Source organism: Accipiter gentilis, chromosome 8 (genome assembly GCF_929443795.1).
Source record: "Accipiter gentilis chromosome 8, bAccGen1.1, whole genome shotgun sequence".
Lineage (NCBI taxonomy): Eukaryota > Metazoa > Chordata > Aves > Accipitriformes > Accipitridae > Astur > Astur gentilis.
In genome coordinates, this window is record NC_064887.1 from 2,146,015 (window position 1) to 2,173,250 (window position 27,236).

Genomic DNA, 27,236 nt, shown 5'->3' on the forward strand with positions numbered 1-27,236 from the left:
CCACACTTCTAAGAACTTAATACAATTTGGCCTTATTGATTCTTCAGGTCACGAATAAATAAGGTTTAAAATAGTGGGAGAACAAACTAATCTCTATTTGATCACTCTTGTCTTGTGATTTGCACAGTAAACTCTGGAGAAGCCACAGGTTTGAAAGCAGAACCAACAGATCAATGTGCAAGGAAAATAACTTGTGCCTTTTCTTAGTTTCTCTTTCCTTTGAGTATAAAGATCAATACTAAACCAGAAAATGCTTACGGCTCCAAAAGCATCTTTAAGACCAGGGTCTTATTTAGCAAACCATAATACTGAAAGAGGTTTAGATGCTCATTTTCCTTTATTTAGAATTGTGAATTATTTCATTTTATATCTCATGTTTCTTCCATTAACTTTGATGACTGAAAAGGTCTAGAAGAATAAAGAACAAAATGCCCAAGAAATGCACAATTCAGTTGCCAGGAAGTAATTTGAAATTTTAACTTGTTATTCAAGTCACAGATACAAATATCAAGCTCTATTGACAGGAAGTTAATTTACACACCCTCTTTGAGCATATACCTCTTTATACTACACCTGCTAATTTCATTCTCTCAGAGAACAGTAACAGATTCACTGAAGGTTGTATTTAAGGGGGCACTGATATGTAGGGCTGGTATGCAGTCAAGCTCTAATAAAATTTCTCAGTCTGCTGACAGCAAAACCCGATACCTGTGTAACAAATAAAATGAGAGTTCAACAATATAAATTTAACTCTCAGTGTATGCTCACCTCTGGCTGCTTTTACGTTAAATCTCAGCCTTCGCAATGATTCTTCAGTATCAAAATTGCACTTAACCAGTTCATACAATGCCTGGAAAGGTGAAAAGACACACATTTAACATTCTAGATACCACTCAATTTCTGTTGTGCCACAGAAGCATACTTAGTAAATCACTAATACCTATTAAGAAAAGATTAAAAATAAACTCTTTGAATGAATGTAATATAATTTAAGACTGCACAAAGACATATTTCCTCTGTTTAAATTTCCAAATCTCTAATTACATAACCAAGAATATATCCAGGCAAAGTACTTTAACATTTTCATCCACTGCACACATTTGTAAAATTGATGGGGTTTTTTGGTATGCAGAAAAAAATAAGTATACGTTCATACAGCTTTAAAAAAATCTGTAACTCAAAGAACAGAACTCATCCATACACAATCATTTATACATAAAATAATGCACTGACGCATAAAGCAACAGTAAGCCTAAGTTAACTGTTTAATATTTGTTGAGAGGTAAAAAACCCATCACATTTCTATTTCCACAAGAAATAACAAAGCTGTTTCAAACAAAATTTTAATTCTTTGGAGTAAAATAAAAAAAAGGGATAATTAATTCCGTAGTATTAAACTACAAATCCTAATTATTCTTATATACCTGCTCATTGTCTTTAATATGGGATCCTTCAGGAATTGCATCTAGGCCTTTCTCATCACCCGTACGCCTTGATGCTTCATTTAGGAACTCAATCACTTTATCTTCTGGTAAAAAGTCAGGATTCCACAGCAGCTGGTCGTCATTTTCATACACTGAATTAAGCACAGGAAAAAGACAAGCAAGCTAAAACAATATAGGAGTTTATTCTCTCTTATAAAGCTAGTGATTACAAAACCTTGGAAGATCATTAGAGCACCACCATTAATCCAGAACACACATAAGGACAAGTAAAAGATAGTCTCACAAATGCAGTGATCCAAATGACTAGGATACTATACCTTGTTATTGTCTTCAAATCTCTGGTATAACCTGTGCTCTAGATTCCAGGACCCATTATGAAACTCCAGAAACTCCACCTTCCCTGTCCTCCTCCTGAAACCACTTAAAACATGAGGTAGCAGCACTACCTGACACAGTCCCCGAACGATCCATCCAGCATGCCTTTTCCCTAAGTTTTGCTGATGGCAGCCAGCAGGCATGGAAAATTACTTCAGAAGCGAATTATATCTGTTTTCTTGCAAGATGATTAGGATCAGTCACATAAAACCAAAAAGCACACCACCAAAAATGGTGCTAAAACCACTACCAGGTGCCTGGACCACTAAATATAAGTGTCTCAGCTAACATGGCTGGCAAAAGCCAGCAATAAGGTCCACTACTTCTCCAGGGAAGATGACACCCAGCTGTCAGACATTCTGAAGTCAAACAGCTCCTGAAAGGAAACTTTGCTAAGATCTTCCTGCTACTTCCAAGAAATACTTTCTGAAACAAAATCATTCAGGTAAAGATTGCTGAATTTTAATATGACCAAATCTCTACTGTTTTCTCAGAGCTTTTGTGTGAGCCTTCAGACCAGGGAAGCCATAGTAAAGTGAAATTAATGGGAGAAACGTGGCCAAATGACATATCTTCTGAATTATCTCCCGTTTTTATTTTTGAAGAGCCTACAGCTTTGCAGGATTAAAACACTAATACAGCAAAATAAAGTAAAATTCAGGTTATTAAAAAAACCCCAGAATCAGGAAAGCATCCAGGCCTTGCTTATGGCTCAGTCTCCAATGAAAGCCAACCTTACAAAAAACAGCCAGAAAGTAACTTTAACATTGATTCCATTAGCTGGGTGAGCATCTTTGACAAGAGAAAGGAGTGAACACTTGGGAAAGCATGGTCACACCAGGAAGGGAAGATACAGTAGCATTCTGTGGAGGTGGAAAGGTCAGAGTGGCAGCTAGATGCATCTCTACTTGAATAAAATTATTTTTAACATGAAAATAGACTACAAATGAAAACCCAAAAGTGGTAAGGAAAATTATTAAGTGTCTTGCAAAGAAAGACAGCTTCATTTCACAAATGATACGCTCTTTGGAAACAGCTCCCAGCAATTTTCTGGAAGCTTTTTGTTTCAAAGGCTAGTCCTAATCTGATGTTGGGTTGCTCATTTAAGAAAGAGATTCCAGGTATCTTGGGATACAAACTCCCGCAGAAGCAACAATTCTTTTCAGGAGATGACTGATATTCGGTTCTAAGCCACCCTTAATGATGCAAGCTAAGTATACGGCAATGTTTATGAATGATTATGAATGACAGCTGTCAGTTAAGCCTCAAAGCAGCTTCAGCACCTTTCAGTTCACAGAGCTATCCTTTGATTTTCAAACCCAAGCCTTCTGCAAACATATCTTTTAATTTTGTAGATTTTTTCATAACCTGAAATTGTTTAGTAGCAGCTAATTTGGTCTCCAGGCATACTTCTCAGAGAGCCAGTCCACTGTAATTAGCTTAGTGTAGATTACATGGTCGTTCTTTCCTCACAACAGCGTGTCAGAACACATTCTGAAAAGCAATGTGGTTATTCTTAAAAGTTCTAGCATTTTTGTGCTTTTGCTTACAGGACTGGATATGAAAGGACTAGCCTTCTTAGTATTTGGGAATTTTACAGTTAGAATTTCCCCTTCATTAGAGAACAACTAAGATGATGGGATATGTACATGAAAGTACTAAATACATAGTTGCAGACGTTTATTTTTCAACTTCTTAAGCTTCATTAGTATTCCAGCTGGAGTCCTGCCAAAGATTACATCCAAACACAGCAGAAAGGAAAGAAGTGGCAGAAGATACAAAACCCCACTGGTATATAAAACTAGAATAGTCCTAGCATGATTAGTGAAAATTTAACTTTTCCCCTCAATGGTTTTTGCCCACGACGTAGGTTCTCTGTTGTGCAAAGAACAGTGTACAAGACTATGAGAAATTGTTTTCTATATGTTACTGTAATGCATAAAGCAGCTGTATCTTTTTTATTATTGAAGGCCAGAAGCCATTTAGAGCTGAGTAAATAGCAGGAAAAGCAGGTGACCAATAAAGCATAATTTACTGCATCTCAGGCAAATACATAGCTCAAGCTCTATTTTCAGACAGAAGCAGGAAAGGGTGCAAAGAGCAACTCCTTCACAGCAAAAAAGCAGATGTTTTCTAATTTGCCGTTTTCTATTTTTAATGGAAGCTCCTGACTTCTCATGTAGTTTTAAATTACAATCTTTTCAACCTCGCTGGCTACAAAGTCCAGAGCTGACAGAACATGTCAGCCTGCTCAAAGTCAATAGCAGGACTGATGCTCCTCTTAGTTTCTAGCTAGATCAGGCTACAGCGTAGCTATCACAACCTGGAGCTGGAAGCAAGACAACTGCTACCACTTGAGTATATCCTCAGATTCTAGGAAGGCACCGGGTTTTATGCTGGTTAGTTTAAAAACTAACTTATATAAAACTACAAAAGAGGCAGTCTCAAACTGACCTGCAGTGTAAACAAATTCTTAGTAATGGGCTGAATGAGCAGGAATATTTGCTTCTTTTAGGCTCACAGCTGGATTTAAACTGGGTCTACCTTTTCTGACTTGATTATATTGACAGCATACAGCCAAAGACTCTGGCTCTGAGGGGGGAAAGAGTCCCTGGAAAAAAACCCAGAAGTAGAACAAGAGGTTCTTTAATACTGACTGAAGAGTTATAAAATCTGAAAATCAAAGCTACTGGTACCATTTTGCCTCTTTAAACATGTTAATCCAATTCCAGCAACACAATTTCTTTATTATCTGTTTTGTTTTACATAAAGTAAATATTCCAGGTGAAGAGGTTAACATAAGCTACACAGAAAGCTTGTGTACGTGACCAAATTAGAATACAAGGGCTGAATAGGCAATAGGCCAGCAATACAATCTTTCTTTTCCTGTTCCAAGACTCAAGTTCTGATGGTGAAGTACAGGATGAACTATAGTTTGAGATCACGGTTCTAGTTTTCACTTGAAGGAGCTCTTTTATTTTGCAAGACACATGACATCAATCAAATCTTTTATCTCTCCCCACTAGGAAATAATCTCAAACACAGCGATAAATGGTAACAGCGCCAAGTCTCACCTTTTTCATTCTCTTTGTATTTGCATGTGCCAGCTGGAATTTCAGCTTGAAACATAGAGCCCACCATGATTTCCTGTTTTGAAATAACAGAAACAAGAAGTTTAGCAACAGCAGCCATGATGTTTTTTGTTAGCAAACAAGAGAATGACCGCATCTTTTTTTACCCCTTAAAACATTCATTGTTCAAAATCTAAAAATACAGTTAACAGGCACTATATGGAAATGGATTTTTGACTATTTGGGGAGGTCTTTAACACTTCTTACTATCAAACCTCTTAATTATGAGGAAAAACTGGAGAGGATTTGGGTGATCTATAGAGTTCAGGGTTACTAGGTAACAGATCAACTCATTATTCATGAAATACAGGCTTTTTAAACAGCACTTAGTGTTTACCTTTTTCCAGTCTTCTGAGGGAATATAATCTTCATCTTCTTCCGATTCCTCTTCTATTTCACTATCTACAAGAAATTGTTCAAACATTTACATACAATGAGCTCTGATGGGGCCTGTGCACGTCAACCCCAGCCTCCAGGGAAGCGGGCTGAGCGAGGGGGCCTGGGACGTCGGAGCCAGCTCCTGGGAGCACCGTGGCATGGGTGACGGGGGGGACACGAGCCCACCCTCTCACCCCACCAGCCTCCAGCCACAGGGCAGCCCTGCTCTGCCTCACTGCCACCTTACCTAACACCACGCAAGTGCAAATGGCAGTTTCGGTGTCAATGCTAAATGTTTCAGTATTGCCAACTATAAAAAATGACCCGCTCCATGTTCGCATTCAGAATGGATTAAGACACACAACAGGCTCTGAAAAGTTAAGGCACAAATTAATACATCCATCGGTTTTACTACTGCCTAATTAAAATTTCCTTTCCCTCACCCAGCTCTGAAGCAGTTGACGTGATCCACATCCATATTTACTACAAACAGTTACTTTCTGAAATTATTTCTATGTGGATGTTCAGCATCCGCATGTGGGTTTCAACACCATTTTCAATGAGCTCCTAGCTTAGATACTGCTGATCTTTTTCCCTTACAGCAGCTGTCACTGAACTTAAGGTAGACTATAGCACAAGGTGCAAGAAATCTGCAAGTGTGCTTTTCTCAGTCTTACTGGGATTTAGTAGGCTTGGATGTACTGCTCAGAGATGCACAGCAGCATTTAAAATAGATTATTTTGGGTGAGGACTGACAAAAATTTTAAGCTCTTTATGATATAGCCTAGTTGCCTTTCAGAATGTACTGAAAGCAACCGCAATATCTGGTTTATGTACAGCATGTGATAATAGCAGCACTAAAATTATTTATACATGAAATTACATTCTATGTACAGCTGAACATTGTAAAAACCCAAAACCTAATGCAATACACTTGCATTACGCTAATGCTAATGCTGTGGTTAAAAAACAGAGTTCATTTAAGATATTTGCAATCCTCTGCACAGCGACATGCTGAGGTTCCTTAACATTTTTGGATTAAAATAAACTACAGATTAGAAAATTGCATTTCTGCAATGTCATGGCTAATAAGTATCAAGTATAAGGTATCGTAAGGAACCTTTGCTTTAACTTTTGTTTGTTAAAACACAGAACAGTAGGAATTCGAACATCTGTGACAGTCACTTCTGTCAAAGAAAGGTAAAATACCTGTTGTCCAAATGGCCCTGCTGATAGCTTGTGATGGGTTGACCCTGGCTGAACACCAGGTGCCCACCAAAGCCATTCTATCACTCCCCCATCCTCAGCTGGATAGGGGAGAGAAAATATAACAAAAGGCTCGCGGGTCGAGATAAGGACAGGAGAGATCATTCACTATTACCGTCACGGGCAAAACAGACTCAATTTGCAAAACATACTCAATTTATTACAAATCAACCAGAGCAAGGTAATGAGAAGTAAAACGAAATCTCAGAACACCTTCCCACCACCCCTCCGTTCTTCCCGGGCACAACTACCCTCCCGGATTTCACCACCAAGCCCCCCCAGCGGCACAGGGGGACAGGGATGGGGTTTATGGTCATCACACGTTATTTTCTGCCGCTTCACCTCCTCAGGACGAGGGCTGATCACACTCTTCCCCTGCTCCAGCGTGGGGTCCCACCCACGGGAGACAGTCCTCCACGAACTCCTCCAACGTGGGCCATTCCCACGGGCTGCAGTTCTTCACGAACTGCTCCAGCATGGGTCCATTCCACGGTGTGCAGTCCTTCAGGAGCACACTGCTCCAGCGCGGGTCCCCCACGGGGTCACAAGTCCTGCCAGAAAGCCTGCTCCGTGGGCTCCTCTCTCCACAGATCCGCAGGTCCTGCCAGGAACCTGCTCCAGCGCGGGGTTCCCACGGGGTCACAGCCTCCTTCGGGAACCCACCTGCTCCGGCGTGGGGTCCTCCACGGGCTACAGGTGGAGATCTGCTCCACCGTGGACCTCCCTGGACTGCAGGGGGACAGCCTGCCTCACCAGGGTCTTCACCACGGGCTGCAGGGGAATCTTCGCTCCGGCGCCTGGAGCATCTCCTCCCCCTCCTTCTTCACTGACCTTGGTGTCCGCAGGCTTGTTTCTCTTACATGTTCTCACTCCTCACTCCGGCGGCAGTTTCCCTCCGTCCCAACTTTTTCCTTCTTAAAAATGTTATCACAGAGGCGTTACCACTATCACTGATTGGCTCGGCCTTGGCCGGCGGCGGGTCCGTCTCAGAGCCGGCTAATATGGGCTCGCTCTCTCTTGAACACAGGGGAAGCTTCCAGCAGTTTCTTACAGAAGCCACCCCTGTAACCCCCCCCCGCTACCAAAACCTTGCCAAACAAAACCAATACATTCCACCCCTCGCCTCTGTGCATCACATTTTTAAGAACTATCATTAAAATCCACATTCATCACACAAAGTCTTCACTCACATCACAAAAATAATTCCCCACACCAAAATCAAAATAATATCATCACAAAACTGACAAAAGTGGACAATTTACACACACAATCCACCCCTCATCCCTTCACCACAATTACAACAATAAAGATTCCCCACTCATCAAGCAGCTCTTAACTCTCTAGCTGCGTTCAGTCCATGTTTTGCCCGTTACCTCTCTCAGTTACTATCCTTATCTCAAATTCCTCACATTGCCCGCATTCTCCACCAAAAAGACTGTGATGGGTTGACCCTGGCTGAACACCAGGTGCCCACCAAAGCCATTCTATCACTCCCCCATCCTCAGCTGGATAGGGGAGAGAAAATATAACAAAAGGCTCGCGGGTCGAGATAAGGACAGGAGAGATCATTCACTATTACCGTCACGGGCAAAACAGACTCAATTTGCAAAACATACTCAATTTATTACAAATCAACCAGAGCAAGGTAATGAGAAGTAAAACGAAATCTCAGAACACCTTCCCACCACCCCTCCGTTCTTCCCGGGCACAACTACCCTCCCGGATTTCACCACCAAGCCCCCCCAGCGGCACAGGGGGACAGGGATGGGGTTTATGGTCATCACACGTTATTTTCTGCCGCTTCACCTCCTCAGGACGAGGGCTGATCACACTCTTCCCCTGCTCCAGCGTGGGGTCCCACCCACGGGAGACAGTCCTCCACGAACTCCTCCAACGTGGGCCATTCCCACGGGCTGCAGTTCTTCACGAACTGCTCCAGCATGGGTCCATTCCACGGTGTGCAGTCCTTCAGGAGCACACTGCTCCAGCGCGGGTCCCCCACGGGGTCACAAGTCCTGCCAGAAAGCCTGCTCCGTGGGCTCCTCTCTCCACAGATCCGCAGGTCCTGCCAGGAACCTGCTCCAGCGCGGGGTTCCCACGGGGTCACAGCCTCCTTCGGGAACCCACCTGCTCCGGCGTGGGGTCCTCCACGGGCTACAGGTGGAGATCTGCTCCACCGTGGACCTCCCTGGACTGCAGGGGGACAGCCTGCCTCACCAGGGTCTTCACCACGGGCTGCAGGGGAATCTTCGCTCCGGCGCCTGGAGCATCTCCTCCCCCTCCTTCTTCACTGACCTTGGTGTCCGCAGGCTTGTTTCTCTTACATGTTCTCACTCCTCACTCCGGCGGCAGTTTCCCTCCGTCCCAACTTTTTCCTTCTTAAAAATGTTATCACAGAGGCGTTACCACTATCACTGATTGGCTCGGCCTTGGCCGGCGGCGGGTCCGTCTCAGAGCCGGCTAATATGGGCTCGCTCTCTCTTGAACACAGGGGAAGCTTCCAGCAGTTTCTTACAGAAGCCACCCCTGTAACCCCCCCCCGCTACCAAAACCTTGCCAAACAAAACCAATACATAGCTCAATACTAAAAGGTTCAGATCCCATTAAGTAAGATTGCCACAGAAATAGCAGTTGTCTAAATGGACAACTACATAACACTAGCTCAACAGTCTCAAACGGATGCAAAATCAATTTAAAAAAAAAAACCACCACCAAGAGAGAAAATAATCAGTCCACAATGCTGGCAACAGTATCAAATATGGAATTCTTGAAGCAAATTTTCTTCATCGTTATCTCCCCCTTTGTTATTTCAGGTTTAACAATCTATTGGCCTTTTTCAGAGTTCATTGCTTTTTTCTGTATTAGCGATCTTGAAGAAATCTGGGGTTCTATTTCTAGTAAATTTCAGCTTTCATTTTTCCTTCAGTTAGACTCTCACCTTCTCTGAATGAGTACATAACCTGCTGTCACCAGGCCTTGTCATGACAATCATGTACTGTCCAGCAATTATCTAGTTGGAACAGTGCATTTCCTACTTGCAAATATTTTTACCTATATCCTTAGTGTGAACTGGCAGCTGAAACTACAATGGTAACGTAATACCATACTAAGCAGTCATTTACTGCACCTGGACTCCAGGTACAAGAAAATTTTTCTGAAGGGCACACCTATATGAACCAGGTTGCAGGACCATAAACTGGACTGTCACAACAGTTGGAGTAGTGTCATGAAAGAATTTACACTGTTGGAGAGCTTGCTTTTTCAAAACTGTAGAAATTTAAATTTTTCCACAAATTTAATGCATTGTTTTACAAAGAGAGAATATCTATTGTCCTTATACAGAGTCCCTTATCTGCAGACAGGATTTAGCATTCAGCTGAAAATAGGACTTTTTTTTGCCTATTATTTTGAGCATAATGATCATCAAGAACATTGTTATGAAAGAGAACAAACAAACGTTTATGGGTATCAACATGCTTATTTCAGAACACTATGTTAACTAGGGCTGTTCTTAACCAAAGGTCAATCATACTGAGATTACTGTGCTTAGTACTAAACTGTACATACTTGTATCAAAATATTTACATCGACGAGGGCGAATTATCTCTTGTGGATCTTGAGAAGCAACAGATGGCGCCGGGTCGTCATTAGATGACTGTGTCTCATCTTCCTGACCTGATGAATCTTTTATGGTCTCCTCCTTAAATATAAAAAAGCAAACAAGAGATCAGCTATCCCCTGTATGCGACAAATACTATTTTGGCAATATTTTTTTCCAAAATTGTCAATATATCAAACCCAAATACTTTTTGACTTGAAGTGACTGTATAGATTGTGGGCTGTCCAGACTGAGCCACAACAAATGTGTGAACACATCACATTATTTACTGACCAGTATTTTAAGCAGATCAATTTAACACTCAGACTCTAACATACAAATCAGAAATATTAACCGCTATTAAGTATCACACCTAGTTTTTTAAATCAGTCAAGCAAATCCTTGCAGTTTCATTTCATTTAATTTAACTTTAAATTTGACTTTGGTCCTTAAAACCCTTCCTTATGAATTTTCAACAAAAAGGGGAGGAATTCTTTACTGGCTATACTTTTTCCAATCAAATGGAAATAATACTTTCTATAAAAATTAATGTCAATAGTGTGGTTCAACCCCACAGGAATAGCGTATCAGTAGACTCAGGTTTGTACACCGAGTCATTAAAAGTTCAAAAATTAGAACAAGTTTCTTTATTAGAAGATAAACCACAACTATGGGAATTACTACAATTAAGGAAAATTAAAATTATAAAGGTTGAAAAAGTATATTAGTGCTTTCTATTTCAATGCATGTTGTCAATACCTTTTGTGTTTTATGACTGTTGTAAGTACTCACACTTGCTAGTTCGAACACAGAAGCATGAGGCACAGCACATATTTATATGTACCTTTACCAGCAGCCAGAGTATTATCACATGTGCAGCTTAAAGCAGATTAAAAATAGAAAATAGCTAAGTGCAATATAGCTAAACAAGCTGTAGAAAGATGAACACTTGCAGAGAAAGCTTGAATGATTTATAAAATTATTCCACCCCCACAGATGTATTTTCCTGCCTCTGCTAAGAGCATGCAAGCATTTCAGAGCTCTCATTCTTGTACCCTGAGGCAAACAATCATAACAGGTTAGCTAGCTCTCTTTGTGCCCAGTCCTCCTCACCACCTTTGTTCCAAACCTATCAAAATTGGGGTAGAATACGTGAACACATACTTACAACTCAACCACAGTGCCAAGTCTGCAATTAGGCTAACCCACTGGCTTGTTTACTGTGCCAGATTGTGAACGGTTGCTGCTGATGGGCAGGACCACGCTTGCTTCTGCAGCACACTACAAAGGGTTAGTGCCCTACAGAGGGACAAAGATGACTCCTCTTGCTGCCAACAGCAGTGACAGACACTGAGATTTTATCCATTTAAGAGAAAAGATAGGCAGTATCTTACATCAGCTAGTAACAGAAGTGGAGAACTAGAGAGAGGATCATGAGAACACAGAAGATGGAAGTTGTGCCAGGAAGTAATCAAGGACACAAGAAGAAAGTGAGACTTCAGGAACACCACCGTGCAAAACAAAATAAAACACTTCTGTGTCTTAATTTAATTTTGCATCCTTCATGTTAGGAAAGTTTGTCCCCCTCTCCAGCTTCTTGAACCTTTTTCGATGTAACATAACTGTGTATCTTTCTTATTTCTGAACTATTCAACCCATACAGATAACAATCTTTTACAGCATCTGTCAAGGGAGTTTGTAAATCCTAAGGACTTCATTTTCTGAATCAGTTACATCATTCCTCATCTCTGTGTCGCATTCCAGAGATTCTAAAATGGATTAGATATCAAAAGACCAAAATGCATCCTTTTTAAAGCCAGATTAGGTAATGCAGCTTCCATTAATGCCTAAGCTTTTTTTGCTACTGACAGTACAAAGGGTTTCACATTTTAATGGAATTCAGGACGCAACTTTGAATGCCACCAGTAATGGAGGAGTTACAGCTGTGCCCATGACAGGACAGGATTGTTACAAATATGTATGACATACACAAGTAGAAAAGACTCTTCTAAAATCAGAAAATTTATTTTAAGAGCACACAGAACAGGATTTTAAAGATGCTAAGTTCAAAACCATACATTTTGCAAAGATACTTGAAGCATTAGATTCAGTTAACAATTTAAGTACAACCAGGGCTGCCAGGCTGAAAAAATACAATTTAAAATGGCAAACCTAGAAAACTTGCAGCAACCTCCAATACTCAAGAGACACATTTAATTCAATTCCACACTTCACTGTTCAGTTTGAGTAAATCAGCTTTTCATCTTGAAACAAGTATTCAGCCATATCTGTAAAGGTGTCTTCAGGCATTTAAAACTCCAGTTTTGAAGTCAGACTATTTCTGAAGGACAATTACAATCCCTTCTTACATGATGCTATATGTATACATATACTCTAATTTGCCTCAGCAACAGTTTGGAATGATACAGATTAAATTAAGAGCAATAAAGAGAAATACAGATGGGTAATTAAGAATAAACATTAGAGTTCAGCATGCAAAGCATCTGAAATCAACTATATTACGAATGACTTCTGCCATGATCTGGCATCTTGAGTGGCTGTCTAGTACAGAATGGCTGTATGAAAATCAATTTCAAATTAGTGTAAACACTTACTTTGTTTTCACCACTACAGCCACTGTTGTCATCATTATCAACATCATCATCATCTTCTCCCTCCTCCTCTTCCTCTTCCTCATCTTCATCGTCATCATCTTCTTGGAGTGGAATGGTACCATCATAGCCGTAACGGCTAAGTAGCTCCTGGATTGGCATATCACTTTCCTGATAAACATCCAAACAAAGTTTGAGATTTTAAAAAAATATTTCACATCCCACATCTGCTCTACAGCTTAAAGGTGTGCACTTTAAACATAACACACCAAAACCAGACAGATGATGACCATGTATACTAAGAATGGCCACACCAAAATGAATGGACAGTCAAAATTCAAAGTTTTGGCTCCTAAGAAAAATGTGTTGTTTTGTGTTTTTTTTTTTTTTTTTTTTTTTTTTTTAATTCAGGGGAACTTGTTATTCCCCAATCCTTTATAAATTTACAGCAGACCTCACGTACCAACAATCTCTCAAAGGAGCCATAAAGCTCATTAAAAGGGCACCAAAGGGCCATATGCCCCATCCCTCCCTTGATACTATTCTACTACTACTTTACCAAAACACAAGCACTGCAGTGTGGCAGGTTATGTCCGGCTACATCATACCCCTTCAGTACACAGAGCAAACACACTCCTTATTGGAATATAAATTGGTATTCCCCTTACTGCCCAAAAAACTACCTGAAGAAATTGTAGTATTTTGTATATAATTGTGGAAAAAAATACATACAATGTGTGTCAGCAGCCACTGCTTCACACAGACAGCTAAGATATTGACAGTTTTTGCAGGCAGAAACTTGCCCTAGTGCAAGGCAGTGGAATTCAGCAGAATAAGGACCAGAACTTGCAGTACCTGGCTTAAACATTGAATTAAATCTTTGTTTGCGGAATTGCACTACAGGGACAATTCCACAGTTCTACAACCCTGGCTTTGAATACAAAATTACACCAAAAATATTCCGCTCTGTCTCTCTATACCTCCCCCCTTTCCAGGCAAAAGAAAAAATGAGGGGTTGGATGGGGGCGAGGGATCATCTTATATTCAGGATCACCCAATATCCAGGTAAAGATAGTAGTTAATTTTTACAGATTCATACACATTTTAAGCTAGTTGTCTACAAACCATCCACAGTTGGAAGCAAAATTGCTAAAATATGTGCACAGTTAAAAATCTTTATATTTAGAATGCTGGTCCACTCTAAAGAGGCAATTCAAATGACACAGTTGGTTCTCAAATTTAGTGGCTCCCGAACTGTTATCAATTGCATTCACTTTATTAATAAAAATTATTAATTGCTAGGTCTGCAAATTACTTACTTCATTACTTTTAATACTCAGTATCCAGCCTTCAGGGGCAGTATATGGCATCCCTAAAGAGATTTTTCAGAGCAGAAACTTTCAGAGAGCATTTTAAAATTATCTCTCTCACAAGATCAAATCCTTTGTTTATTATTTAGAGGTGTCTGCTTGCTCCAAATATTTCTTCTTCGTATGTAAAGTGCATCTCAGCTGATAATCAGATTTTTTTAGTTATCGGCTGACGTTAGACTTCCTCCAATGAACTCCTATCCTAAGGGCCTTAACTGATCAACACATCTCTAGTTTCTGGAAACATACTAACAATACCAATTACAAAAGGCAGATCTAGTTAATTCTGCTGTGTAAAAATAAGAGTAACGCAAGGGTTACCAGTGCTTATTGTCTGTATATTTTATTTATTTTACTTCAAAGAACTAAGCCATTCTACCAGTTATTGGTCTAGTCTTTGTCTAAACTATCCACACAGTAGATGCAGACCATGTAGACCTAAATGTCCTCACCTTCCCTTTTGACCCCTTGGGCCCTATCTTATCATTTTATGGAAAGAACTCTTAGAGGTGGGGAATTCATACTTTACTGACACAGACAACATGACAGGACTGTGATCTTAATTAAAACCTGACAGTACAGCTATCACAAAACTCCTATTCATAATTATCCTAACAAATGTTCTCCAGCGTATTTTGTAAAGTAATATACTTTCAATAATCACTCCTCACCACTACCCCACCTGTAGATACAGAATGAGAATTAAAAAGAACTTTTACTGCAATTCGTAGGTACCTGTGAACTATGTAACAAGCATATGACCTACTATGTTACCTAGGAAAGTGGTGTTGTATTTACAACATTTTTCTTAGGTAGAGCCTCTTAATTTCAGATAGTCCATTACAATCCAAAAAGCTCCAAGGGCCAGCAACTCTCCAAAATAAAATACAAATCATGATTTCTGTATTGCTTCAGGATGTTGCAAAAATAGAAAAGGCTAAAAAAGCAACAAGGATTATCAAAGACACAGAAATTTCTTATGTGGAAGATGCTTAATAACAAGAAATGGATTATAACTCATGCGTCTGGAGTAGAGGTAAGTGAGGGCAAGTGATACAACAGAGAACCGTATCAAAAGCAGCACAGAGAAGGTAAATATAAGTGACTGTACACTCTTCTAATTGAAGAGCTGAGGGGCAACCACTGAAATGAACACAGAGTAGGTCTGAAAAACCAAACATGTTTATCACAATAAATGAACCGCACAACACTGCCACGTCTCGTGGACACTGAGTTTACAGAGGTTAAAAATCAAATGGACAAATCCATGGGAGGAGGAAAAATAAGACTGACACGCATTACAGACAAAGAAAGAGACAACATCTTTTTCCTATGTGCCTGAACTACACCCTCCTAGAAGAGTATTCGGGAGAAACACTGCTTGCTTCCATGTATGATTCTCTCATTTAAAGACAAGAGGATGCTGGTGCGTAACCCCAAGAAAACCCAAGAGCCCTCCCTGAAAAGGGAGACCCCAAGAGGAGAAACCAAGTGATTATGGAAAAAGGGAGGGAGTCAAAGGCTTAAAAAAATCTGTAAGTAATGCCCGGAGGCACTACACACAGCACCCTGGCAATGCTCACCACTTCCTAGAGGCAGCCTGGAAGCCAGCACACATCACCCAGTAGTGCTCTGCCCACAGATGGGGCAGCACAAAGGTAAAGAATTTGGCCTCACGCTCATCAAATCCTCCATGTCACCCTCCCTCCAGCTGATGCTTCGCACAGTCAGCTTAGCTAAGAGTAGGAGGAAGTCGAGTTTCTGCAACTTGCTGGGGCCTGATTATTTATTATTTACAAGGCAGAGTGTGAATGCAGTTTCCTACCACCAAAATGATGCTGCCAAGTTTCCTGTGTTTTGGAAAACCGCAGCGTCAGCGTATGCTCAGGACACCGAGAGAAGTGCCTCATCCCAGGCACACCTTCCTGAGCGCTGTGTCTCAGGCTGCTGAAGAAGGAATACTGGTTAACCAGGACTTTGGTCAGATCTGGTATAGATGCTCCTACATATGGAAATAGTATTTTCGGTAATAGTATTACTGAATACATGTCTGGATATGATGAAGGATAGTCTGCTGCTCCACCTCGCAGACAGCTTTCCTGCCCAAGAAAAATTCTTGCATTTCAAGAAATATCACTAAGAACCACCAAATCCAATACATCTGATTCCCTTCACATACTGTTCTGCTCTCAGGAAACTATTTTTTCCTTACTAGAGCAGCATAGAGGGTGACTTCAGGTCTCTAGACACAGATATGCTAGTGCCATTTAGACAAAAATGTATACACATACTTGCACAGATAGATGCAGGATGCTGCTCAACCTCAAGTACTAATGTGTTACAGATTCACCAGAGTTTCAATCAACGAGTAGAAAAGATCCTCACCCTCAGAGGCAGGTGCAATTTTTGTAACAGGAGTTAAATCATTAAGGTTCAAAAATGTTTTTGCAAAACCTGACTGCCACCTCATCTCTGAAGGACCTGAACTAGTAAATCAGGCACATTCACAGCCCGGGGGAAGTCTGAAATAATATGTGTTAAATGTCGGGGGAAAGAAAAAGATGGGATAGCACTTGCCTTGACAACAGTTTTGAGATTTACATTGCCTATCATCCATGACTTAAAAAAACAGAGATGCAAGTAAGCCTTGATGCGGGGCCTGCTATCCTACAACCAGAGGTAACCGCAGGTCTCTAGCAAGATCCTGCTGGCGTGGAAGCATCTGAAACTCAGTAAAAACCCTACCTGCAATACACACACAACAATACACATGACCACAAGATTCTCTGCCAGTCTATAAAAGCATCACAAAAGAGCTGACAGATGGAGAAATTATAAACTTGCAGCCTGACAACCAAGATATGAGGGAATAAACTGATGGCTGAAATACAGTAATAAAGGAAGCATTGTAATGTGGTGATAGAGTTACACAACCAGATGTTGACTCTTCACAAAATATGAGGGGAAAAAAAGTATTTTCAACTTAAAAACCACATGACATACATGTGGAGCTCCGTTTCTCACTTCATCTAGATGAAGCATATTTAGATTCATGAACTATTTATTTATCTTTATGCTTACCATTTTATATCAAACCTGAAATTACCAGAAATAAATTATCATTTACATCCAAAATGTAGATTAAACATACTAAATTAATTTAAAGTCATAGTGGCATAATCACTTATACTAAATAGGACTTGTATACCAAATATGCATCTAAGAATCATTAATGATCTGTTCTAGAAGCCTTTTCAGCCATTGAGGTCACAGACAGCATCTAAATTACTTTGCATTTATAATGAACCTAGTTTGTAATTTAAGAATATCATCCCTGCCTGAGAAGTAATTTAAGACAATACATAAGTGACAGTATAACCTCAAAATGCCAAATAAATCTTATATGCAATTATTTCAGAAGATACACATTTTAAGATTTATTTATCACTATTAACAATAATTGAGAGTTCTGATCCCAGCTCTGCTGACAACTCTTTGCTTTGAGCAAATCATTTCATCTGCATCTCCATTTCCTCTATCTTAAAACTGACGATACTCCTATATGCTCCACTAAAGTATTATACAATTGTTTGCATAAAAATGCAAAAGAAATGCAAAATTATGGGATTTAAAAAAAAAAATCAAAATCTACATGCACTAATCAAGTGCAAGTGCTTTATAATATACAAGTTTAGTCAGAGCATACTTTAACTTATATTAGGTCTAGAATGCAAACCCTACACCAGCACATATATGCAAAAAGAAACTAAACGAGCACAGCATTATACATTATTAAGTATTTATGTACCAGTTTCCTTTTCCCAACTTTTAAGAACTGCAAATTTAGCTCAGCCCATTTCCCACATCTATATTATTTGCCTATTAGTGTTTTAGGGGTGTTTTTTTTAAAATTCCAAATATAAGGGAAAAAACCTGCAAATGTTTTGTGTGAGACTGTGGGCTGTGGTTATATTTTATGACTACTTAAGGCTACCTACCCTGTTAAGATCCTCTATTTCAGAACTGAAGTTTGTTTCTCCTTCCATCATTTCCTCCTCTTCTAATGTCCGTTCATCATCAAAGTCATGCACCAGCATATCAGCTGATGGATCAAATTCATGGTCATCAGATGTTGCTGAACCTCCTGATAGAAAACATTTTAAAGAATGTTTTTAGTTAATCATGGCCTCACAGAGTTTAGTTTTTTATTTTGGTGACATTTTATTACTCAAATTATACTCAGAAATTAAAATATCTTCAAAATCCCTCAATCATTTATCTTAGGGAAAGCTAATCTCATTATTCAGAGGATGGTGAAAGCTGTCCTTTGGGTAATAAGAGATCATGGAAAAAAGAACCAGAAGATACTGTTTAAAGCAGCCAGTTCTCAAAGTACTATATATGTGGACATTGGGCTCCTAGTTAAATGTTTGTAAAATGTTCAGGTTTTGAAGACTTAATTCTTAAATAATCATAAACCTGCCTGAATCAAGAGTTCTACTGGGAGCAGAAATACTCATAAACTCAGGGTGGTTGTTTCCTTTATACTTTGGAAGCTTTCTTGTTTACAACTACAAAGACAGTCTAATGACTTTTCCAAAATTTAAACTTAAAGTAAGCTTCACAGTTATGCAGATTTTATTTATGATGCAGAATCCTTAGTTATTTTTCCCCATGCCTTTTTTTTTCCCACAGTTCTTTGTAGAGAAGTCTGGTTATATTTTGTGACAATGAAAAATAAATGAATGGATGAATGGTTTGGCAGATGCAGCATTTTTATGTAATTCAGCAATACCCGATTTCTAATTCTAATCCCGCTAACATTTTTCCACTTGTGTCCGTGGAGACTTTAAATTCATTTTCCAAAGCTTGAAGAGTATACCCATCTTGAGGGTGCAAGAGGGAGGGGTTGACTGTAAGGGTTAACTATACTTTGCAGTTTCAAGTGTTAAAGCAATTGATTGTTTCTCTGGAAAAAAAAAATAAGAGCTCAAGAGACAATGGCAGTCCAGCTGAAGTAACTACTGGAAAGCTTTTTCACTAGTAGGATGCAAAAAACCTTGGAAAAAAATAACACTAAGTACAGTGGTACCGAAGTGAACAAAAAACCCCTCAGATATTCATAATCTACACTTAAGCTGACTACTAGATAGCCAGTAGCTCTGCGATACTGGAATATCAGAAAATAACCAGCTTTAAAAACAGAAGTCATGCAACCCCTCATTTTCAGTAATCCAGTGAGGTAAAAAAAATGCTGCTTTTCTTGCTGCTTTTGTTCTTGATGCTATTATGCATAAAATCATACAACAACAGTATTAATTGAGAGCACACAGTGCCTTAACTTTTGACTCTGTATTTAACTCTTATCACCAGCAGGTACCCATGCCTAGAGGGATGGTAACCGTATCGCTGGGTGAAGTAGTCTCTTCCATGGCCCCAGCACTTGCTCACAGTGTGCTCCTTAGGACTTCAGCATTCCCGAACACGTGTTCGTGCAGCTTTTGCAAAGACAAGAATCTTATTTCCCCGGTGTATTTTACCATTTAGAAACTTGTGCTGGTACAGACTGGAAGAAAGCAGTGACTACTTACACCAGTACTGCCACCAACCTATTCATCAAATTATATCCCTAGATTACTAACTGGAAGAGACTAGCAAAAATAATTTTTCAAGGGTGCCCTCTTCCCTCACAAGTTTAGGAAATATTAAAAATATTTACCTGGGCTTGAAGACTCAACAGAAGGCTAAAAAAGAAAACAAAGGAAATTATTTTTCTATGTTGAACCTGTACAAACTCAATTCAATAATTCATCTGATACAAAGCAAGTCACTGCAAATAATATATTTACAAATAAAGCACCACAAATGCACTGAGGCAATTTAAGATAAATAATAGTCATTTTCTCCTTTATGCATCAATATCACTGCACTATTTCAGCAAGAATAATTGGAAGAACTGCGCATTTTGTGATGCAATAGTTGAGTTGATGAGGGTATAAAATAAAGCAAAACAATTGATTCTGAAAACAGCATTACAATTCCACAATCAGCTTAGTATGGCATAAATTGGTACTATTGCCAGATGGGGCAAAGCTACTTTCTCTCCATCTCTATCTGCTCATCTCCAATTCTTTGCACCGATACAAAACTGAACACTAACAGGAGGTGATAGGTTAGTTTTTAATAGATCCAGCTCTGATCTAACTCTGTGTACTAAATTCCCTTTTCCACAACCAAGGTATATGCCAGATTACAATGACAGTGGGAGCACAGTTTAAGAGAAATTATTCTTCCTACTCGAAACTGCAGGCTATGCAATACACAAATTCCCTGTTCTATTTAAACTAAGGTACACACTTTCAAAAGGTAATCACAAATCACAATGAGAATTCCTCACAGAACAAAAGAAAAAAGCAATTTAATTTTTAATCGCTAACCCAGCTGCAAGAGAAAAAAAACACCAAAAAAACAAATATTATTTTGCAAGCCAGACTCTCTTCCCAAGTATGTTTATAACACAAATTAGTATGACAGACTACAAAACAACTATTTTTTGAAATACAGGAGGAAAAAAAAAAAAGACAAAAAAAAGACACTTCCACAGCAATCTCTATGTAACAGAGACATCCTTTGGCCTACCGTATTTGGTAACCTTACATTTATAATCAGGACAAATGTCTTCTTTTATAAAATTCTGCTTTCCCTTGCGTATAACTTTGCCAATCTTTAACCTCCTGGGATAAAATTTGCATCAGACATGCAAAGCTCATTTGTTTTGAAAATTCAAGCAAATGTTCCAACTATGTCCAGCAATAGACCTAATGAGTGGGTTTTTTTCAAAGTTAGGAAGGCTGATTTTTTACTTCAGAGAGCTGCAGTGCCCCTTTCCCTGCCACCTTCTGGAAAATGAGATATTGTTTGGTATCACGGATATTGTTATATTACAAAACATACAATGCTCTCTTCATGAAAAACTGCCTGCATTTGGCCAAGAAGTAATCTGGAAAACTTCAGTTTGCACATTCACGATAGATACTTGTGTGTATGTGTAATACTATATCTAGATTGTACTCTTACTAGAATTGCAAAATCTGTACACCCAGAATTATATGCAAAATTAAAATAAAATATTACGTTAGAAACTGGTAAATTTAAACTCAAGTAAAAACTATTATTCCAAGATTTCCTAAAGCATTTTCCTTCTCCTTGACTTCATCTCATAAGGCCAAGCAGTCACTTGCACAAGCCACTTCCACCCAAAACACCTGGCCTAGCTATGTAACAAAGCAAAACCTAAAATTTAAAAAATTCTGTGTAATGATAAAGTTGTTTTATATTAGCACCTCTTCAAAGTGATAAGAAATACACCTTCTTAGGAATCAATGGCCAAAATTCACTTAGAAGTCTGCCTACATTTTACGAGAGCCTACAATGTACAAATGAAAACTCAAAAATATATTGGCCTGTGTCAAGCAGAAAGCACTATATAGAGGTAAAAAACACATCTTGAATATTTGCCTGAAGGGTGGATAGAAGATACAATGGACAAGAAGTTCCTCTCTTGTAACATTGTATTAGCCTAAAGAAAATATATACATAATATATATATATACACACACAATCTATAGACAGGACAGTCTATTTTTCCCATACTTACTAACATACACATGTGTTTCTAGTTTACATGCAGTATCACTGCTGACTTGCAAGAAATGGTTTTTAGGCAGTATTAGCTTTGAAAGGCAGTACTGCACCAAAAAGCCAAGAGAAATCACATCTGCACAATTAAGTAGACTGAAACTCATGTGAAGCGGGTAAGCACTAAAACCATTTTTGCAAAATATTGCACAATGCCATAGGAAGTTTTGCTAATGAGTACAGTTTAAAAATCTTTCTTTACAAAGATTATCGTAACACATTCCAGTGTACACTATTACTAGCATATACTGAGCTAAAGTTGACTATCAAAATCAGCCAGCAATGACTGATCTCTATTTGGTATGTTTTGTTTGCCTGATAAACTTGCAAAAACAGCTAATTCATAATATATAATACACAATTATTAGTGCAAATTAACAAAGTCTTAGCATATTCATTGCAGCAATCACAGGTAGGAAATCAAGCAAATTCAAACTGTTTGTCAGACAATACTGCAAATAAGGTAGGCAATACTGCATGTCCACTGCACGGAAAAAATAAGGAAAAGACAAACATCACTAAGAAGTATCTTAGAAAGTTTTAAAATAAAGACTAAGTCTTCCTTAACAATTCTCTCATAATAAATATGAAAGAAATGAGCATTGCAAATGCAGATTATAGCCACCACTACCAGCAAGAGGAGCCTTTATCACCCAAAGAGGGCACAGCAGAAACACAACCGAAGCTAAACTGCTCATATTAACTGCAACAGCCTAGCAAAAGCAAAACAGCAACGGTAAGCAATTCACCAGGGCAGCGCGGCAAGGCTGCCCTTCGGTCTGTGGCTTGTGCAGAAGTCGGGGTGCAGCTTTCCCGTCCTCATTACACGGCAGCCTCTGCCAGGGTATGAAGTCCCTTGTAAATACATCCAACCTCGACCAAGACCGGGAAGCAAGCTGTGGAGACCCCATCCTCACGCAAGGGTCCCGGGAATCCTGGGGTCCCCTTTTAGCAGAAGTATTGACCTAGTACAGTAGTACCAGCATGCTTTGCAGAAGGGTGGTATCAGTATACTTTGCATCCAAATAATGACTTACCATTACAACATAGACTGCTCTCACCAAAATCTCAAGTGACTTGCTCTGAGATGGAAAGAGGAAAGCAGAACCAGGGCTGGTAAAGATATGAAGGGAAAAAGTATCCCCATGACTTATGATGAAAGATTATTCCAGAAATGACTCTGCCTTCATAGGAACAGAGCTGGATTTAATGTCCTAAAAAGCCCTGAAGATAATCTATTGAGGGATAAAACACGTTACTTGGTAAACAATAAATTCTGCGAATGCCATCTTAAAACCGTTCTTTCTGCCCAACCATTAACATGCGTCGTTACTGGAAAGCTTTTACACAAGCTAACACTTCTGCTGACAAAAACCCCTCTTTCCAAGGCACAACCCGCACTTACCCACAGCCAGTTTCTCTCTAAGCTAGTACTAACACTATTGTTAAGGCTAAATAACCACTCCCTGCCTCCCTGGTTATTTTTTGATGTAACAGAGGCATTTCAAGGGGGGGTGGTCTCAGCTGGGAAACAGTTTATGCATTTATAGATAAGTAGTGCTAGTCTCCGCTTTGCAGCGGTAATCCACTGGGGAATTCTGGCTGGCCCACGCGTGGGGCAGGTGGAACCTCTCCTTGCCGATTCACCAGCTTTACCCCCTCCCAACCTAGGAAGGAAAGCTCTGGAGAAAGGCCTCAAGTCAGAAGGAAAGGAAGAAAAAAGAGCATATAAACCAGGGATAACAGGAGCGTCAGGGAGCTGTGCTGCCGAAACTGAAGAAATCAGGCTGGTCAGTGAGAAGAGGCTCATGGTATAATTATGCTCGTGTCCAGAAAAATAACTGTGACTCAGAGTGCAAGAGTACTTGTAGAAAAGCAAAAATTGCTGAGACTCTGCTTTCTTTACAGCACCACCAGATAGGGTATGGCTTCTGAGGGAAATGTAGCATTCACTTTACCGTGAATTAAGGATAGCATGAGTTCAAGCAAACAGAATCTAGCATGGTGTAACAGCAGCAGTTCTGGCCTCGTGGGGAAAAAAAACCACAGCCCCAAAAGCACAGCTTTGCTTTCAGCCACTGTTAGGGGTTTGCCAACGGCCAGAAAGACTTGTAGAGGCCTCTTGGTCCATAAGCCTCGTGCAAAGGGGAACAACCAACTCCTCACCTCAATTTGGAAGAGCAAGTTTCCTATGTTGAAATCCTCAACAAGCAGAACAGGGTCCACTCTAACCTCTGCCCTGAAGCCACATAGCATCCTTCAGTTTCATCTATACCTTGCATGGTTTTATGTTGGTGTGCATGTGCGTAGATTTTTATGTGATTTATACATAAATGTTGGAGGCTGTTGTTTCAGTCGCGCTTGAAGTTTCTGTCACTGTTTACAAGCTTTCAGGATGAAGACGACATGATTCCCCTCTTCAAGGATAAGCATCCAGAGAGCTACAGGCTAGAGAGCCTCACCCTCACCCCCAGGCAGGTGATGGAGCAAACCCTCCTGGAAACCATTTCCCAACTCACAAAGTAGGACCAGGAGGCAATGGGAGCAGTCGGTGTGGATTTAGAAAATGGAAATCATGCCTGAGCAGCCCGAGAGCCTACCTCGATGAGAGTACTGGCATGGTGGATGAGGGGAACACAGGGGATGCTGCTTGTCTTCACTTCAGCAAGGCTCTCCGCGCCATCTCGCTTAACACCCTCACAGACAATCTGATGAAGCACAGCCAGGACAAGCAGGGATGCAGATAAAAAACTTGCTGAATAGGCCAATTCAGAGGGTTGTGACAAGCAGCAAAGTCCAGCTGGATGTCAGTGACGGCAGGCAGAGCCCACAGGTTGAGGCTGGGGCTAATACTGTCCAACACCTTCATTAGGGACCTGGATGACGGGACAGAGCGCACCCCCAGCCTGTTTGCAGCCAACACAGCATTGGGAGGAGCGGTGGATACAGCAGATGAGTGTGCTGCCAGTCAGAGGGATCTCAACAGGCTGCAGAAACAGACTTGTAGAAACCTCATGAAGTTCCACACAGAAAGGCAGTGTCCTTTGTGTGTGGAGGAATCACCTCCTACTACAGGCACCAGTACAGGCTGGGTTCCAACTAGTTAGAAAGCAGCTTTGTAGAGAATGACCTAGAGGTCCTGGTGGAGACTTAAGTTGAACACAAGCCAGCAATGCACCCTCGTGACAAAGAAGTCCAACAGCATCCTGTATTGCATTAAGAGCAGCAACCAAGCGCTGGTGAAACCACATCTGGAATATAATATTCCTAAACAGCTGGGATTGCAAGGCATGCCTGGAGATCGCCTAAGTTCAACCCTGTGCTCAAAGCAGGGTCACCTGTAACAGGCTGCTCAGGATCTCATCCAGTCAGGTTTCATATACCTGCAGGGATGGAGACTCTCCAACCTCCCTGGACAGCCTGATCTAGTTTCTGATGACCCTCAAAATAAAAGAAGTTTCTTCTTAATGTTTAACTGGAATTTCCCGATTTTCAATGCGAGCCCGTTGTCTCTTGTCCTGTCCCTGGGCACCACTGAGAGGAGTCTGTCTCCCTCATCTCTACTCCCCCAGCAGACATATATACCCAAGGATAAGACCCCTCTGAGCCCTCTCCTCTCCAGGCTGAACAGCCCCGGCTCTCCCAGCCCTTCCTCACATCTCGGGTGCTCCAGACCCTCAGGCACCTTTGCTGGACTCATTCCAGTCTGTCCCTGTCTCTCTTGTTTTGGAGGGAGCCCAGCCCCGGACCCAGCGCTCCAGATGGGCCTCCCCAGGGCTGAGCAGGTGGGCAGGATCACCTCCCTCGACCCGCTGGCGGTGCTCTGAATGCAGCCCAGGGTTCTGGGGGACTTCTTTGTCCCAGAAGTACATGGCTGGCTCACAACCAACTCTGTGCCCACCAGGACCCCCAGGTCCTTATCCGCAGAGCTGTACTGTGTCCAGTGCTGGGCTCTCCAATTTCAAGAGACACAGACAGAATGAAGCAACTCCGCAAGGGGCCACAAAGGTGACTGAGGGACTGGATTATCTGGCATAGAAGGGGCTGAGAGCCTGGGCTGTTCAGCCTGGAGAAGAGATAGCTCAGGAGGATCTGATCCACGTGCATAAATATCTGATGGAGGGATGTACAGAAGACTGAGTCTCTTCTCAATGGCATCCAGTGACAAGGGTCAATGGGCACAAACTGGAATACATTTAAATAAGAGTGATGAAACACAGGAACATGTTGCCCCGAGAGGCTGTGGCGTCTGCACTGGAGGTACACAAAACCAGACTGGCAACGGTCCTGGGCAACCTGCTTTAGCTGACCCAGCTCTGAGCAATGGGTTGGTTTTGATTATCTCCAGGTGTCCCTTCCAACTTCAACAATTCTGTAACTAAACGCTCCAATATATATTGCAATGGAGCCTACCACAATGAAGCATTTTCCTGTTAAAAGTGGACACAAAACCATAGTGGGACGTAAAAAGATCTCATAAACATCAAGCACACTTAAAGAAACAAAGTTCAGCTTTCAGTATTCTGAAATAGTATGCAGAAGGCATGACAGCTCAAGCAAGCAAATGGCCTTCCCTATAGGCTGAAATGCTGCTAAAGCAATCGCCTCCTTCACAGCTTCAAAAGCACTGCTTAAAATACTGCAATAGCCTCTAGGGTTCAGAATGACCCCCATGACTTTTATACAACTCCAAAACATGTAGCCAGTACAATCCTAGTCTACAGAAGGAAGAAAAAACAACACCCAAACCAGAAAAATCTGCAAAAACCCAATCACCTTCAGAATCCTTAAGTCCATTTCAGGCTGCCTCACAGAATGCATACATCCCTTGATAGGTTCTAGTCCATTCTTTGCCACAGACCTCATTAGGCAGCTTTTAGGAGGACAGCCTCTGGGTCTCTATTCTTCTAAGCTTTGCCTACCACATCCACTTAGTCTGTCCTAGTTTGTGGATTATCATCTCCGCATTTCATACGTTTCTAGTCTAAGTGATGCGCTGTCAATCATTTTCTTCCTTCTATTTCTAGCTAGATGCAGTGTCACATTACATCTCATCTATATTAATGGCCAGCTGCTGCCAAAAGTAGTAGTCTGACCTCTTCCCACCACTCCACACGCTTCTGCCACTTGTGACAGGTCCAGCAATTGGGAAGCTGCAGCATGTGCTGGTTCAGCAAACCAATCTCAAAAGAAAACTAACGCTAGTTTTCTATCCTATCATTGAGCCAAAGTACTTCATCTCGGGCCTATGCAACCACCAGACATGCTGCCAACAATCTAGAGCATGAGTTTGAAGCTAGACACACAGAGAAGGGTGTGTGGCAGGAGATCAGGAGTAACCCCTTCAGTGACAACCTGTTAGC

The 27,236-nt window shown here is 40.7% G+C and overlaps 1 protein-coding gene across 6 annotated transcripts in view; it reads right to left on the reverse strand.

Annotated features, from left to right (window-relative positions):
• The window catches only part of MIER1 (MIER1 transcriptional regulator), a 45,869-nt gene that overhangs the window by 7,346 nt on the left and 11,287 nt on the right, over window positions 1-27,236 (reverse strand). For all 6 annotated transcript variants that reach the window (XR_007506892.1, XM_049807375.1, XM_049807376.1 and 3 more), the window contains 8 exons: window positions 19,895-19,919; window positions 18,174-18,319; window positions 12,809-12,976; window positions 10,163-10,295; window positions 5,289-5,353; window positions 4,895-4,967; window positions 1,425-1,576; window positions 769-850 (listed from right to left, as the gene is read on the reverse strand). Coding sequence is in view for 5 of the 6 variants with exons in the window: in XM_049807372.1 (XP_049663329.1) it covers window positions 769-850; window positions 1,425-1,576; window positions 4,895-4,967; window positions 5,289-5,353; window positions 10,163-10,295; window positions 12,809-12,976; window positions 18,174-18,319; window positions 19,895-19,919 (844 nt within the window). In the remaining variant the exon portion in view is untranslated. The remainder of the gene's footprint in view (window positions 1-768; window positions 851-1,424; window positions 1,577-4,894; window positions 4,968-5,288; window positions 5,354-10,162; window positions 10,296-12,808; window positions 12,977-18,173; window positions 18,320-19,894; window positions 19,920-27,236) is intronic.